The sequence below is a fragment of the Oncorhynchus kisutch genome, linkage group LG11 (genome assembly GCF_002021735.2).
Source record: "Oncorhynchus kisutch isolate 150728-3 linkage group LG11, Okis_V2, whole genome shotgun sequence".
NCBI lineage: Eukaryota > Metazoa > Chordata > Actinopteri > Salmoniformes > Salmonidae > Oncorhynchus > Oncorhynchus kisutch.
In genome coordinates, this window is record NC_034184.2 from 27249569 (window position 1) to 27266395 (window position 16827).

The 16827-nt window shown below is 42.6% G+C and overlaps 1 protein-coding gene across 1 annotated transcript in view; it reads right to left on the bottom strand.

The window, feature by feature from the left end:
- Positions 1–16827, bottom strand: part of kcnh1a (potassium voltage-gated channel, subfamily H (eag-related), member 1a) — an 87495-nt gene that overhangs the window by 67105 nt on the left and 3563 nt on the right. Inside the window, exons 2-7 of the mRNA XM_020493947.2 lie at positions 16392–16515; positions 12037–12143; positions 11481–11609; positions 11078–11196; positions 10300–10467; positions 9329–9553 (exon numbers count right to left, since the gene is read on the bottom strand). Of these exons, the coding sequence (XP_020349536.1) occupies positions 9329–9553; positions 10300–10467; positions 11078–11196; positions 11481–11609; positions 12037–12143; positions 16392–16515 (872 nt within the window). The remainder of the gene's footprint in view (positions 1–9328; positions 9554–10299; positions 10468–11077; positions 11197–11480; positions 11610–12036; positions 12144–16391; positions 16516–16827) is intronic.

A 16827-nucleotide genomic window follows, 5' to 3' on the forward strand; every position in this document is an offset into this window, starting at 1 on the left:
CTACTATTTACCTTACTGAACGCATATCAGGACAACTACAAGTAGAATAAGCTGTCCCCACTTCAGAGGAAACATTACTTAGTAACACTATACTTATTGCCTGCAGGTAGGTATAATGCAGAGTCCTTTATAATGTTATAATAACTCATATGGCTTAATGAAAACTTCACATATATTTTATCAAGCCTAATACAGATGCTTCACAAATCCTTTACCAAGCCTATAAAGATTATTCACAAATCATTCATAAGCCAATGTACAACCAGAAGTACAAACATTGCTTGATGATCAACTTCAAATAAATGACATGAATTCCCAGTAATACAGAAACGAAAATGTTGTTTTCACTGTCCATAGCAGCTGGCTGGACAGAACCTAGTCAGGCTAACAGAAAATGTCCTGGTGTCTGTCAGCTGTCAGCATTAACCAGGCGCTGAGAAGCTGAAAGACTAGAGGCTGACAAAGTGCTGTACCTGCAGATACAACAGACTTGGTGCAGCTCACAGCTTTCTTAGGATCAGCTTGTTAAGTACCACTGCAGCACTTTACACCACAGCCACGGCATTCATCAACTAACAACTCACTAAATGGATGCGTTTGAGCGACACATCAGGACACTAAACTCTCCAGTTTAACAGCAGCAACAAGCTCTAGCCCTCGTTACAACCTGTGCTTTCACATATCCAAATCCTTTAGGGCCGTATTCACTAAGAGTCTCAGAATAAGAATATTTAATAGATTTCAAAGTCTGATGTGTTTCATTCGATGTTACTAACCATTAGAGATAAGCTACATAAAAAAGAGAGGTCATTTACCCAATAAATTACGGGGAGTTTACATATAGAGTGTGCAACTCTATTTTAATAGCTTATAGTTTATTCGCCGTTAGTCAGCACCTCTACATAAAATCATTTTCTCTGTGTGTGCGCCAGCTCATGTCTTTTATTCGACTATACATTATTTGTACTTTTTTTATTTAACCTTTATTTAACTAGGCAAGTCAGTTAAGAACAAATTCTCATTTACAATGACGGCCTACCAAAAGCCAAAAGTCCTCCTGCAGGGACGGGGGCTGGGATTAAAAATACAAATAAATGAAATAAAAATATAGGACAAAACCAACATCACAACAAGAGAGACAACACAACAATACATACAGAGAGACTTAAGAGAACATAGCATGGTAGCAACACAACATGGCAACAACATGGTAGCAACAACAACATGGTAGCAACACAACATGGCAGCAGCACAACATGGTAGCAGCACAAAACAGGGTACAAACATTGTTGGGCACAGACAACAGCACAAAGGGCAAGAAGGTAGAGACAACAATACATCACGCAAAGCAGCCACAACTGTCAGTAAGAGTTTCCATGATTGAGTCTTCGAATGAAGAGATTGAGTTAAAACTGTCCAGTTTGAGTGTTTGTTGCAACGCGTTCCTGTCTCTAGCTGCAGCGAACTGAAAAGACGAGCGACCCAGGGATGTGTGTGCTTTGGGGATCTTTAACAGAATGTGACTGGCAGAACGGGTGTTGTATGTGGAGGATGAGGGCCGCAGTATATAACTCAGATAGGGGGGAGGCCTAAGAGAGTTTTATAAATAAGCAACAACCAGTGGGTCTTGCGACGGGTATACAGAGATGACCAGTTTACAGAGGACTATAGAGTGCAGTGATGTGTCTTATAAGGAGCATTGGTGGCAAATCTAATGGCCGAATGGTAAAGAACATCTAGGTGCTCGAGAGTGACATGTCCATAACCTGAGCGGAAACCAGATTGCATACCAGAGAGAATACTATAGACATCAAGAAAGCCAGTCAGTTGATTATTGACAAGTTTTTCCAACACTTTTGATAAACAGGGCAGAATAGAAATAGTCCTATAACAGTTAGGATCATCTTAATGTTCCCCCTTAAATAAAGGACTAACCGTGGTTCCCTTCCAAGCAATGGGACCCTCCCCAGAGAGGAGAGACAGGTTCAAAAGGTCAGAGATGGGCTTGGTGATTATAGGAACAGCAACCTTAAAGAAGAAAGGGTCTAAACTCTCTGACCCAGATGTTGTTAGGGGGTCAAGTTTACAGAGCTCCTTTAGCACCTTGGACTCAGTGACTCATTAGAGAGACATGGCACTGTTTCAACCCTAATTGTCTGTGGAATTGATTGATTCTCTGTGAGAAACTTCCGAGGTGCCTATTTGGCTTGATTTGGGGAAAGGTAAATGGAGTGTATTGATTATAGAGCAATCTATAGCATCTTAAATGATAGAATCTTAAATTACTTAGGGGTGAGGGTGCAGCTTCCTGTTCGGTGGGAGCTCCATTTGACCAATATTTGACCAACTACGTAAGATTAGACAACACACACATATCCGAGATTTAGTCATTGTTTATGTGTAGGCCTATGTACATATTCATCTGCATAGCCAAACAGACAATCACACATTAGTTAGCCAATGGCCATACATCATCTTCCTGTCTAATGCTTATGGTTTCACTGGCTAATGTCTTGTAATACCTGCCTAGCTGTGTTGTGCTAATATCTAATTTAATCCAGTCCTATACCCGCACCCCTGGACAGCTGTACTGCTAATGCTAACCACTACACTGAAGCTCATTTAATCCAGTACTGTAGCTGCACGCCTGGCTAGCTGCACTGCTAACACTACAGCTACACTTCGAAGGCTACGTTAATTCTAGTTCTATTGCTGCAGATGCAATGCTGGCATCTATCCCCTCCACCAGAGATCTCATTTCCATCATGACAGAAGAAATCCCGAATCCCCCAGATACAAAATTACAGCAGATGTCAAACCAGCCATACAAAAGCTAATTTTAGAAAAGGGAAAAACGATTGAAATGGGAGGAAAAAGAGAAAGATAATGTATTGTTTTGTTTACTCTCCTGCTTTCACCTTGCCCGTTAGGAAACAAGCAATCCATTTCACTGCACTTCAGTGAGACGTCAGTCTCCAAACCATATGCTGTACTGACTGCTAAGGGTAGCATTCACATGTAAAACACATGAAAACATTAGAAGCAGTGACTCTTCCAGTGGATTAGCATTGGACTGCAGACTCCTAGCCTGAAAATCCAGACTGAATTAAGCTCTGTTTCACTCCACCATTGAAATGTGATTCAGTCTGGATTTTGAGGCAAGCAGACTATTTTCTCCCAGCTCCATTTAATGAGAACTTCTTCACAAGGTAGCACTGGGGGTTCTGGCGGGGGCAATGGGACTAATTACCCCGCTGTTCTCTAACACTTCCACTGAAAAGAAAAATGAAAGTGAGCCAGCTCACTAAGAGAGGAGAAGAGAGTGACAGAGATAGAGCGCGCTGGGCGAAAGACAGTGAGGTTACCCACACCACACTTGAGCACCCAGAGAGAGCTGTGTGAAGGCCTCTCTCTGCAGGCAGCCAGGTCAAAACACATTCAACAGGAAGTCTGGAAACTCAAATCCAAGACTTTCTTCAAAGGCCACAGACAGAGCCATGGAGAAGAGATAGATAGGCATAGAAAGCTATAGAAAGTTAACGTCTGTGGGCAGCCAGGTCAAACCTCAACACAACGGCAGCAAGTCATGAATCTCTCGTGGACAGATGCAAGTAACATAACTGGTATCGTAGCGTCTGTCAACAGACTGTGTGGGATTTGATGACTAATGAGGATTTTTTTTACTTCCCTGCTTTTGCTTCTTGTTCTAGTATCTTTTCTAACACGTCTCCCCCCAGAAATGAATCGAGCATCTGACATAATTATGCAAGACTTTAGTTCTGGCTGTATGAGATTATGAACTCATAAATATCTGGAACTCACACCCAATACACTCTGGGACTTAAAATATATCTGAGTCATCTTCAAGTATGTATCTACAAGGTTGGTGTCAATTCTACTTCAATTCATATAAAAAATTAAAGTCCAATTCCAATTTTCCTAATTGAAAAGCAATTTCAGTTTACTTCATGAATTCACTGAATGGAAATGGAACCCAACTCTGTTTATCTGTGCCTCTGAGACATGTTTACCTGAGACTTTCAGATCTGAAACAGGTCTTTCAAAATCTACACTATACAGTATATACAAAAGTTTGTGGACACCCCTTCAAATGAGTGGATTCGGCACTTCAGCCACAGCCGTTGCTGACAGGTGTATAAAATCGAACACACAGCCATGCAATCTCCATAGACAAATATTGTCAGTAGAATGGCCTTACTGAAGAGCTCAGTGAATTTCAATGTGGCACTGTCATAGGATGCCACCTTTCCAACAAGTCAGTTCATCCCCAAAAAATATTCTGCCCTGCGAGGGCTGCCCCAATCTAGTTCAATACATTTTTTATTTAACCTTTATTTAACTAGGCAAGTCAGTTAAGAACAAATTATTATTTACATTGACGGCCTACCAGGGAACAGTGGGTTAATTGCCTTGATCAGGGGCAGAACAACAGATTTATACCTTGTCAGCTAAGGGATTCGATCCAGCAACCTTTCGGTTACTGGCCCAACGCTCTAAACATTAGGCTACCTGCCTTCCCAGAACAGTGGAGGCTGTAACAGCAGCGAAAAAGGGGGACCAACTCCATATTAATGCCTATGATTTTGGAATGAGATGTTCGATGAGCAGGTGTCCACATACTTTTGGTAATGTAGTGTATTTATACCTCATCACCATGGGGTTGTGTGACTACTGACACACTACTGAATTCTCTGGTAAGGAGACTGAGTAAGCAAGGCAATTCACATACTGAAAATGTCCTATTGCTGCAGCAGTCTGAGTCATACAGTAATATGTGCCTGAGCCTCAACGCTTTAACACTCGTGGATAAACGGGTTTAATTCCATAATTTAATGAATGTGTGTGGAAGGTAGGAGGGACGGCGCTAATATGCTGCTCTTTGGAGAATATTTTCTTTCCGTTCAAAGATAATCTTCCTTTTCCTTGAATTCCCTTACTATCTCTTGGTGAGCAGCTTCTGGTCATAAACGTGGAGAAGAGGGACTCAGAGAACTGCAAAACCCAGAGAGGCCTTTAGCTACACAGCCACACACACACACACACTGAAAACAAAGTCACTCACACACACACGCACTAGAGGTCGACCGATTAATCGGAATGGGCGATTAATTAGGGACGATTTCAAGTTTTCATAACATTCGGAAATCTGTATTTTTGGACGCCGATTTTTTTATTTTTTATTTTTTTATTTTTATATATGTATATATGTGTTTTACACCTTTATTTAACTAGACAAGTCAGTTAAGAACACTTATCTTATTTTCAATGACAGCCTAGGAATGGTGGGTTAACTGCCTTGTTCAGGGGCAGATGGACAGATTTTTACCTTGTCAGCTCAGGGATTCAATCTTGCAACCTTACAGTTAACTAGTCCAACGCTCTAACCACCTGCCTCTCATTGCACTCCACGAGGAGTCTGCCTGTTACGCGAATGCAGTAAGAAGCCAAGGTAAATTGCTAGCTAGCATTAAACTTATCTTATAAAAAACAATCAATCATAATCACTAGTTAACTACACATGGTTGATGATATTACTAGTTTAACTAGCGTGTCCTGCGTTGCATATAATCAATGCGGTGCGCATTCGCGGAAAAAGGACTGTCGTTGCTCCAACATGTACCTAACCATAAACATTAATGCCTTTCTTAAAATCAATACACAGAAGTATATATTTTTAAACCTGCATATTTAGCTAAAAGAAATCCAGGTTAGCAGGCAATATTAAACAGGTGAAATTGTGTCACTTCTCTTGAGTTCATTGCACGCAGAGTCAGGGCATATGCGATAATAATAAACGTTTTGTTTTCGAAATGATAGTTTCTGGATTCGACCATATTAATGACCAAAGGCTCGTATTTCTGTGTGTTATTATGTTATAATCTATGATTTGATATTTGATAGAGCAGTCTGACTGAGCGATGGTAGGCAGCAGCAAGCTCGTAAGCATTCATTCAAACAGCACTTTCGTGCATTTGCCAGCAGCTCTTCGTTGTGCTTCAAGCATTGAGCTGTTTCTGACTTCAAGCCTATCAACTCCCGAGATTAGGCTGGTGTAACCGATGTGAAATGGCTAGCTAGTTAGCGGGGTGCGCGCTAATAACGTTTCAAACGTCACTCGCTCTGAGACTTGGAGTAGTTGTTCCCCTTGCAGAGGGTAATGATGCTTCGAGGGTGGCTGTTGCCGATGTGTTCCTCGTTCGAGACCAGGTAGGAGCGAGGAGAGGGACGGAAGCTGGTATAGAGAGAAATAGTCCTATAAATACTATATTAACTGCAACCTAAAACCTCTTACCTTGGAATATTGAAGTCTCATGTTAAAAGGAACCACTAGCTTTCATATTTTCTCATGTTCTGAGCAAGGAACTTAAACGTTAGCTTTTTTACATGGCACATATTGCACTTTTACTTTCTTCTCCAACACTTTGTTTTTGCATTATTTAAACCAAATTGAACATGTTTCATTATTTATTTGAGGCTAAATGGATTTTTATTGATATATTATATTAAGTTAAAATAAGTGTTCATTCAGTATTGTTGTAATTGTCATTATTACAAATACATTTTTAAAAAATCGGCCCGATTAATCGGTATCGGCGGTTTTTGGGCCTCCAATAATCGGTATCGGCGGTGAAAAATCATAATCGGTCGACCTCAAACACACACACACACACTGACAACGAAGTCACACACACACACATGCACACTGAAGACGGAGTCACAAATCAAAACCAACGACCAGCATAATAACTCTATACGGCTGCCATAAGACAAATGAACGCTGACAGGTTTGTGACCCTTCAAATGGAGCCTGATGTCCAGTAACATACGCTGGTTAACAGGCTGAACTCGTCTATAGACACACACACAGCCTGACGTCCAGTAATATAAGCTAATATAACAGGCTGAGCTCATTGGTTCTGTGGGAGAGACTGAGAAAAGGCTGTGTTGGGTGTTTCTGGAGGGCGGGTAAGGACATTAAGATTAGGACATTAGCTGCTGTCATTAGCCAAACATAAATTATATATTCAGACAGAAGAGGAAAAGCTCAATGGCAGCGAATCAATATACAGTGGGGCAAAAAAGTATTTAGTCAGCCACCAATTGTGCAAGTTCTCCCACTTAAAAAGATGAGAGAGGCCTGTAATTTTCATCATAGGCACACTTCAACTATGACAGACAAAATGAGAAAAAAAATCCAGAAAATCACATTGTAGGATTTTTAATGAATTTATTTGCAAATTATGGTGGAAAATAAGTATTTGGTCACCTACAAACAAGCAAGATTTCTGGCTCTCACAGACCTGTAACTTCTTCTTTAAGGGGCTCCTCTGTCCTCCACTCGTAACCTGTATTAATGGCACCTGTTTGAACCTGTTAAATACTTTTTTGCCCCACTGTAGCTCACTGGGTTTAGACAACTAGACTACTAATGTAGAACATGGGGCTGGTAGTGGTAACACCAGGGTTGTGGGTTAGATCATTGGGCTGGTAGCGGTAACACCAGGGCTGTGGGTTAGATCATTGGGCTGGTAGTGTTAGATCATTGGGCTGGTAGCGGTAACACCAGGGCTGTGGGTTAGATCATTGGGCTGGTAGCGGTAACACCAGGGCTGTGGGTTAGATCATTGGGCTGGTAGTGTTAGAACATGGGGCTGGTAGCGGTAACACCAGGGCTGTGGGTTAGATCATTGGGCTGGTAGTGTTAGATCATGGGGCTGGTAGTGGTAACACTAGGGTTGTGGGTTAGATCATGGGGCTGGTAGGGTAACACCAGGGTTGTGGGTTAGATCATGGGGCTGGTAGTGGTAACACCGGGGTTGTGGGTTAGATCATGGGGCTGGTAGTGGTAACACCAGGGTTGTGGGTTAGATCATGGGGCTGGTAGTGGTAACACCAGGGTTGTGGGTTAGATCATGGGGCTGGTAGTGGTAACACCAGGGTTGTGGGTTAGATCATGGGGCTGGTAGTGGTAACACCAGGGTTGTGGGTTAGATCATGGGGCTGGTAGTGGTAACACCAGGGTTGTGGGTTAGATCATGGGGCTGGTAGTGGTAACACTAGGGTTGTGGGTTAGATAATGGGGCTGGTAGTGGTAACACCAGGGTTGTGGGTTAGATCATGGGGCTGGTAGTGGTAACACCAGGGTTGTGGGTTAGATCATGGGGCTGGTAGTGGTAACACCAGGGTTGTGGGTTAGATCATGGGGCTGGTAGGGTAACACCAGGGTTGTGGGTTAGATCATGGGGCTGGTAGGGTAACACCAGGGTTGTGGGTTAGATCATGGGGCTGGTAGTGGTAACACCAGGGCTGTGGGTTAGATCATTGGGCTGGTAGTGTTAGAACATGGGGCTGGTAGCGGTAACACCAGGGCTGTGGGTTAGATCATTGGGCTGGTAGTGTTAGATCATGGGGCTGGTAGTGGTAACACTAGGGTTGTGGGTTAGATCATGGGGCTGGTAGGGTAACACCAGGGTTGTGGGTTAGATCATGGGGCTGGTAGTGGTAACACCGGGGTTGTGGGTTAGATCATGGGGCTGGTAGTGGTAACACCAGGGTTGTGGGTTAGATCATGGTGCTGGTAGTGGTAACACCAGGGTTGTGGGTTAGATCATGGGGCTGGTAGTGGTAACACCAGGGTTGTGGGTTAGATCATGGGGCTGGTAGTGGTAACACCAGGGCTGTGGGTTAGATCATGGTGCTGGTAGTGGTAACACCAGGGTTGTGGGTTAGATCATGGGGCTGGTAGTGGTAACACCAGGGTTGTGGGTTAGATAATGGGGCTGGTAGTGGTAACACCAGGGTTGTGGGTTAGATCATGGGGCTGGTAGTGGTAACACCAGGGTTGTGGGTTAGATCATGGGGCTGGTAGTGGTAACACCAGGGTTGTGGGTTAGATCATGGGGCTGGTAGGGTAACACCAGGGTTGTGGGTTAGATCATGGGGCTGGTAGGGTAACACCAGGGTTGTGGGTTAGATCATGGGGCTGGTAGTGGTAACACCAGGGTTGTGGGTTAGATCCCCACTGGGGCAACACTGACTGTTTAGTATGTGTCGCTGTTCACGCATCCTCCAGAACAGGAGAAATTCTACACAGAACCGAGACCGTACTTCTTTAAGTTGCACATTTCTACATATCAAAAACTCTAATTAACTCAAATATTAAAGCTGTAAAAGCTAAATTACCAATATATTGTCAGACCCGATTGACTTTGTCCACATTCTCGAAGGCGCTAACGAGGTCATAGGCCAGGCAGGAAAGCAGGTTGATGACGAACACCCACCACACACACACACACACAGTACTGACCTCGTCCACATTCTCGAAGGCGTTGATGACGTCGTAAGGCAGGCAGGAGAGCAGGTCGATGACGAACCAGGTCTTCAGATAGTTCATCCTGATGAGCTTGGGGTCAGAGATGACCTCTCCGGCCGGGCCCACGAAGGTAGTGTGGAAGTTGAGTACAATGTCCACCAGGAAGATTACGTCTACGATGCTGTCCACCACCAGCCACATCACGTTGTTCTGCTTGGTCTGATAGTACAGAGGTAGAGTAGAGTATCTTTGTTATAGTAGAGGAAAGAATCTGTGTTATAGAAAAGGAGAGAATATTTGTAGAGCAGTATAGTAGAGCATCTGTGTTATAGTAGAGGAGAGAATCTTTGTAGAGCAGTATAGTAGAGAATCTGTGTTATTCCCGAATGGCAATTTGCTTTAGCGTAGAGAATCTATATTACCTCCCCAAGATTATTAGCGTACATTTATTTTTTTATGCATCCTTGAGGACAGGAGAGGATCTTTATTATTGTAAATTAGAGAATCTTTGTTAGACCATAGAGATATAGGTCCCACTTTAAACAAAGTACAACATATAAAGGCTTTATAAAGCATACATAAAGCCTTCATAATCACTACATAAATGCTTTACAAAACATCTACAAGAGTATGTCATACTGTGTATAAAAGGGTGACATAACCATTCCCACTGAAGGGTGAATAATCAAATGTGACACAAAACACTTTCTATGTTTATACACCATTTATAGAGTCATGACATAAGCTTATAGATGATTTGTGAAGCCTTTATGTAGTGCTTATGAATCATTTATGTATGCCAAATAAAGCCTTTACAAGTTGTACTTCGTTTAAAGTGGGACCGAGATATATAACACAAAATAGAGTGGTTGATGTCACACACCTGCATTGCTCTAGACAGAATATGCTGATAATGGCAGCCATCTTGGTCAGGGATAAAGTATATGTCATTATATGGTTCAGACCTTGAAGGAGACGTTGTAAGGAACCATAATGGCCGTGTAGAAGGTGAGGATGAGGATGACCCAGTCCCATGTGGTCTTGAAGGCGCAGTAGTGGAGGATGATGTGGGGCGGCGTCTTGGGCGTTTCCTGCTTGTACTGGGGGAGGATGTCTGAGCCCAGCTGGAGGACCTGCAGATTGTATATCTTTTATGAGTTTGATGGAATAAAATCAAAGAAGGGTTTGGGGTAAACCAAGAGGTTACAGTTCACTGTAACACACACAGTGAAATGACATTGCCACCAGTAGTACTGCAGATATTGAGATGAGTGAAGATGCAAGGCACACGGTATCTGCGCCTGTGCACAGGTTCACTTCATGCTGTTAAAGCGGGGTAGCCAAGGGCCCAAAACAGAGAAGTTGAGCCTTGTGCTTCAACGCTCTTAGTTGTTGCGGAAATTGGCCCACTATGCTGTTTACTTTCTGCATCTATGTTATATCGCTGAGTCTACCTTTAAAGGTTGCTTAGATATTGTTACATCCATATATGGTGTGTGTGCGTGCATCTATGTGTTTGTAAATGAGTGTGTGTGTGTTATCATTTCGTGCATCTCTATAATCACAAAAAAGAACAGAGACAAATGGATTCACAGTACTGGCGCACATGCCTCCACCGTAACCAAATGTAATGACAATGGTGTGTGTCATTCCACACACTCACACACACACACACGCACACACACGCCCTAGCTTTATCAGTGTAGTTATAAACACGTACAATAGACATAAATATTAGCGTACCTCAGCTAGGCGGGAGTGCTTGTGAACGTTCTCTCCCTTGTGTACAGTAGGCTGTAGCTGCTGTAACACCCCTCTACTGCTGGTCAGAGCACGAGTTAGCCGGGCAAACTTCCCCCAACCTGAGAGCACGAGGCAAAAAAAGGGTTTTGGGATTAGTACAAATAATGTACTTAAGGTAGACCAAGATTGAATTTATTAACTAACCAGAGTGTTATTATTAATAATGACGTGTTTAGATTAAAAGCAGCACCCTGATGAGGGCTTTAGACAAAACACATCAGGGTTATTATAATACTTTATTGTAAAAAGTAGTTAGGACTCATCTGTAGGGGACTATCCAAGGGGACTATCCAAGTAAATGTGACCACATCCTTTGTTGCCACTTACAAACTCTGTCACTCACCTTTTGAAGTTTCATCTTCTATTGGTTGTTTAAAGGCTGTGATGTCACTGAAGGTGCACAGAAACAGCACCACTTTTTCCTGTTCGTTTCGTATAGGGGCTATCTTGACAAAGAACCATACCGGCGTTCCTGAGATGAGAGAACATACATTATTATAGCTTTATCTATCATAGTCTTTGATACAAACGGTCAAATGGGGAATACAGCTGTCAACAGAAACGTGTTTATTAAAAAAGCACATGGTTAAAACTGGACTCAAAGACCCAGCTCCCTGCTGGCGGCACGGGGAGGTGTGACTGGGCCCTTATTCATAAAGCATGTCAGAGTAGGAGTGTTAATCTAGGATCAGGTCTCCACTGATTCATTATGACCTACAAGGCAACACTGATCCTAGATCAGCACTCCTACTATGAGACGCTTTATGGCTACGGCCCATGATCTACAGGGTTAGTACTGTCCCAATTGGCGATGGAACAGCATTGTACATATTCATAAAAAAATGGCAGAATACATTAGCGTGACAAGAGGCTGTTTTTTATGTTAACTTGGTACTTACTGTTTTTTTTATACATTAGTATTTCAAATGAGTTCATCTCGTAGTTTTCAAACGTTAGCCGTACTTTCTCGCTAGTATCCTTGTCTGTGAGCTCCCCATACATGAAGCTAGAAACACAAAAGGAAAACAACACTATTCATTTTTTATGTCCCCCAGAAGCATTCAAAAACAAGAGCGTAGACATGTTAGAATGCTACAACGAAGTAAAATTAGTCTCTTGAAATGCCTTATTGAGGAGGTCAGAGGTGTGTGTGTGAAGTGTTTATCAATGTTTTTTATGATTTCAGATCACTGCATTGTTTGCGCAATCTTCTTTATCTGTTTCACTTACAGTACCAGTCAAAAGTTTGGACACACCTACTCATTCAAGGGTTTTTCTTTATTTTTACTATTTTGTAGAATAATAGTGAACACATCAAAACTATGAAATAACACATATGGAATCATGTAGTAACCAAAAAAGTGTTAAACAAATTAACAAATATTTTAGATTCTTCAAAGTAGCCACTCTTTGCTTTGATGACAACTTTGCACACTCTTGGCATTCTCTCAACCAGCTTCATGAGGAATGCTTTCCCAACAGTCTTGAAGGAGTTCCCACATATGCTGAGCACTTGTTGACTGCTTTTCCTTCACTCGGTCCAACTCATCCCAAGCCATCTCAATTGGGTTGAGGTCAGGTGACTGTGGAGGCCAGGTCATCTGATGCCACACTCCATCACTCTCCTTGGTCAAATAGCCCTTACACAGCCTGGAGGTGTGTTATGAGTCATTGTCCTGTTGAAAAACAAATGACTAAGCACAAACCAGATGGGATGGCATATTGCTGCAGAATGCTGTGGTAGCCATGCTGGTTAAGTGTGCCTTGAATTCGAAATAAATCACAGACATTGTCACCAGCAAAGCACCCACACACCATAACATTTCCTCCTCCATGCTTCACGGTGGGAACCACACATGTGGAGATCATCCGTTCACCTACTCTGCGTCTCACAAAGACACGGTGGCTGGAACCAAAAATCTCAAATTTGGACTCATCAGACCAAAGGACAGATTCTCACCGGTCTAATGTCCATTGCTCGTGTTTCTTGGCCCAAGCAAGTCTCTTCACCTTATTGGTGTCCTTTAGTAGTGGTTTCTTGCAGCAATTCGACCATGAAGGCCTGATTCACGCAGTCTCCTCTGAACAGTTGATGTTGACATGTGTCCATCACTTGAACTCGGTGAAACATTTATTTGGGCTGTAATCTGAGGTGCAGTTATCTCTAATGAATTTATCCTCTGCAGCAGAGGTAACTCTGGGTCTTCCTTTCCTGTGGTCCTCATGAGAGCCAGTTTCATCATAGCGCTTGATGGTTTTTGCGACTGCACTTGAAGAAACTTTCAAAGTTCTTGAAATTTTCCAGATTGACTGACATTCATATCTTAAAGTAATGATGGACTGTCATTTCTCTTTTCTTATTTGAGCTGTTCTTGCCATAATATGGAATTGGTATTTTACCATATAGGGATATCTTCTGTATACCACCCCTACCTTGTCACATTGGTTCAAACGCATTAAGAAGGAAAGAAATCCACAAATTAACTTTTAACAAGGTACACCTGTTAATTGAAATGCATTCCAGGTGACTACCTCATGAAGCTGGTTGAAAGAGTATGTATACTTCATAGTGTTGACGTCTTCACTATTATTCTACAATGTAGAAAATAGTACAAATAAAGAAAAACCCTGCAATGAGTAGGTGTGTCCAAACATTTGACTGGTACTGTACATGTTTCAAGCAGACCACCATAGTCCTTGTGCCCAAGAACACCAAGGTAACCTGCCTAAATGACTACTGGCCCGAAGCACTATTGCACTCAACACTGCAATTTCCCACCTGGACAAAAGGAACACATATGTAAGAATGCTGGTCATTGACTACAGCTCAGCATTCAACACCATAGTGCCCTCAAAGCTCATCACTAAGCTAAGGACCCTGGAACTAAACAACTCCCTCTGCAACTGGATCATGGACTTCCTGACGGGCCGCCCCCAGGTGGAAAGGGTAGGCAACAACACATCTGCCACGATGATACTCAACACAGTGCTTAGTCTCCACCTGTACTCCCTGTTCACCGATTACTGAGTGGCCAAGCACGACTCCAACACCATCATTAAGTTTGCAGACGACACAACCGTGGTCGGCCTGATCACAGCCAACGATGAGACAGCCTATTGGGAGTTAGTCAGAGACCTGGCAGTGTGGTGCCAGGATAACAACCTCTCCCTCAGTGTGAAACCTCTCCCTCAGTGTGATCAAGACAAAGGAGATGATCGTGGACTACAGGAAAAGGAGGGATGAGCATACCCCCCCGACAGGTCTGTAGAGGAGCAGGTTGAGACCTTCAAGTTCCTTGTTGTCCACATCACCAACAAACTATCATGGTCCAAACACACCAAGTCGTGAAGAGGGCACGACAACACCTATTCCCTCTCAGGAGCGTACGGCCCAGTTCATCAGTAGGGCCAAGCTTTATACCATCAATGACCTCTATACCAGGCGGTGTCAGAGGAAGGCCCTAAAAATTGCCAAAGATCCCAGCCACCCTAGTCATAGACTGTTCTCTCTGCTACCGCACTGCAAGCGTTACCGGGGCGCCAAGTCTAGGTCCAAAAGGCTTCTTAACAGCTTCTACCCCCAAGCCATTTATGCTGCTGCTACTCACTGTTTATTGTCTATGTACAGTAATTTTACCCATACATACATATACATATTACTTCAATTACCTTGACTAAACTGTTTTTATTTTATTTAAACCTTTATTTAACTGACTAACCTGTACCCCTGCACATTGACTCGGTACCGGTACCTCCTGTATATAACCTCGTTATTGTTCTTTAATTGTTGCTCTTTTATTTTATTTTATTTAGTAAATATTTTGCTTAAAACTGCATTGTTGGTTAAGGGTTTGTTAATAAGCATTTTATGGTAAGTTCTACAGGTGTTGTATTAGGCGAATGTGACAAATACAATTAGATTTGATTTTGTTGGCACAAAGATCCATTTTAATTATCTGATAGTCAAAATATCCATCTTCAAGATACAGTAAACATGTAGCACACACACACACTCTGGTTTAAAACACTCTGGTCTCACACCACTGATTGCAACCATTTCAAAAATAGCTCTGTGGAGTTGTTAGCTTTGAACAACATGGTAATTATAATGAGACTGTATCTTGGGGCCTGCTCGCAAGGATCAAGGTGCAACGGCTCCCAAAGACTGTTGGCTTCATCTGACAGCACTCCTGACAGGAACATATCTCAACACACCATGTGCCTGCAGACTGGGTTGTCTTCATTAGGGCACACAGTAGCATAACGTTTATGCAACTGAAAATGAACAAAAGCGTTTCTTATTGGACAATAGCTGCTATGATGCGACATCTCCTTAAGACTGTTGGCTTCATTCTGACAGGAACATGTCGACACATCACGTGCCAGCATGGACAGATTTAGCAGATTCAGACTGAGGTTCCCAGCTGGAATTGCCAGACAGTAAACAAAAAGTGGTTACCGTAAGGTTCCAGAATTGTTGTGTCTGATTCACACTATAGGGCCGACCCAAACCACACTGTTCTGACTCAGATGATTTATTTTTACGTTGTCCTTTCCAACGCAGTTCCAGCAACTACTTACAAACTCTGTAACCAGGCCAGCCCAGTACACCTTGGTTTGGTCCAGCTTGGGTCAATAGTGTGAAAAGGGTATTGGTGGCAAGTTATCAGTTGTTTTTGTATGCAAGATGTTCTTAATGTTCTCAGAACTTCAGTTTGAACTTAAAGAAGGGAGTATGGTACCTTAAATGTGAAAAGGAAAACAATAACTGCCTCCCAGGGATGATCAAATGTGTAAAAAGGGCTCGAAAACACCCACAATGTTTCGCACAACAACAACTAATCCAGCTGAGCATGCAGAGCTCGCCAACATTGAACAAAGTCACTTTTGGAGAGTCTGAAGAGTGATTTCAGTCTGTTTGATTCTTAATAGGGGTTTATTTCTTCTTGCTTGCTGGCTGGGATAAAAACTGTGGAATTAGCTGTAAAGTATGGCCTTTGGTTTGGCAGGGAAAGGTGATTCTTTTGTTTTCCTCAATTTTTCTTTTCAATGTCATTTTATAATGCTGGTGGGCTGAAAAAAAGGAATCTGGTGATTTTATCTACAGTATCTGAAAATAAGTATGTTAACAGGAAATATGGAGTAAAATGAGCTGAAGAAGACAACCAAGAACCACAACAACATCCCAGTGTTCATTGTTGCTGTTCAATAAATTAGATAAAAAGAGATGGAAGGCAGTGTGCTGCTCTTCTACCTGCATGTGCTGCTCTTCTGCATGACTTCCGCCCTGTGGTACCCCGACAGCTTGCAGAAGCCATCGTTGCTGTAGACGATGGGCCAGTCCACGATCTGAGCATTCCCAAGGACAAAATTGGTATCTGTCAAAGATGAGGGGGAACAGAGAAGGAGGTAAGGCTCACTCGTTGGTGATTGGTCACAGTTATCTACAACACATTACGCTGGATGGGGATAACAGTGGAGCGGGATTGGGATAAATTGCATTTCAGTACACTTATGATTAGCAACTGAAATCAAATTCAAATAAACAATTTGGAAAGAATATCCAAATACATTATTTAAATAAAAAACTGAAGTGAAATGGTGTTGACACCAACACTGGGTCGACATCGACAGGCGACAGCACAGTCATATCGCACGATGGAAGCCACTGCAGTACAGTGTGAAAACAG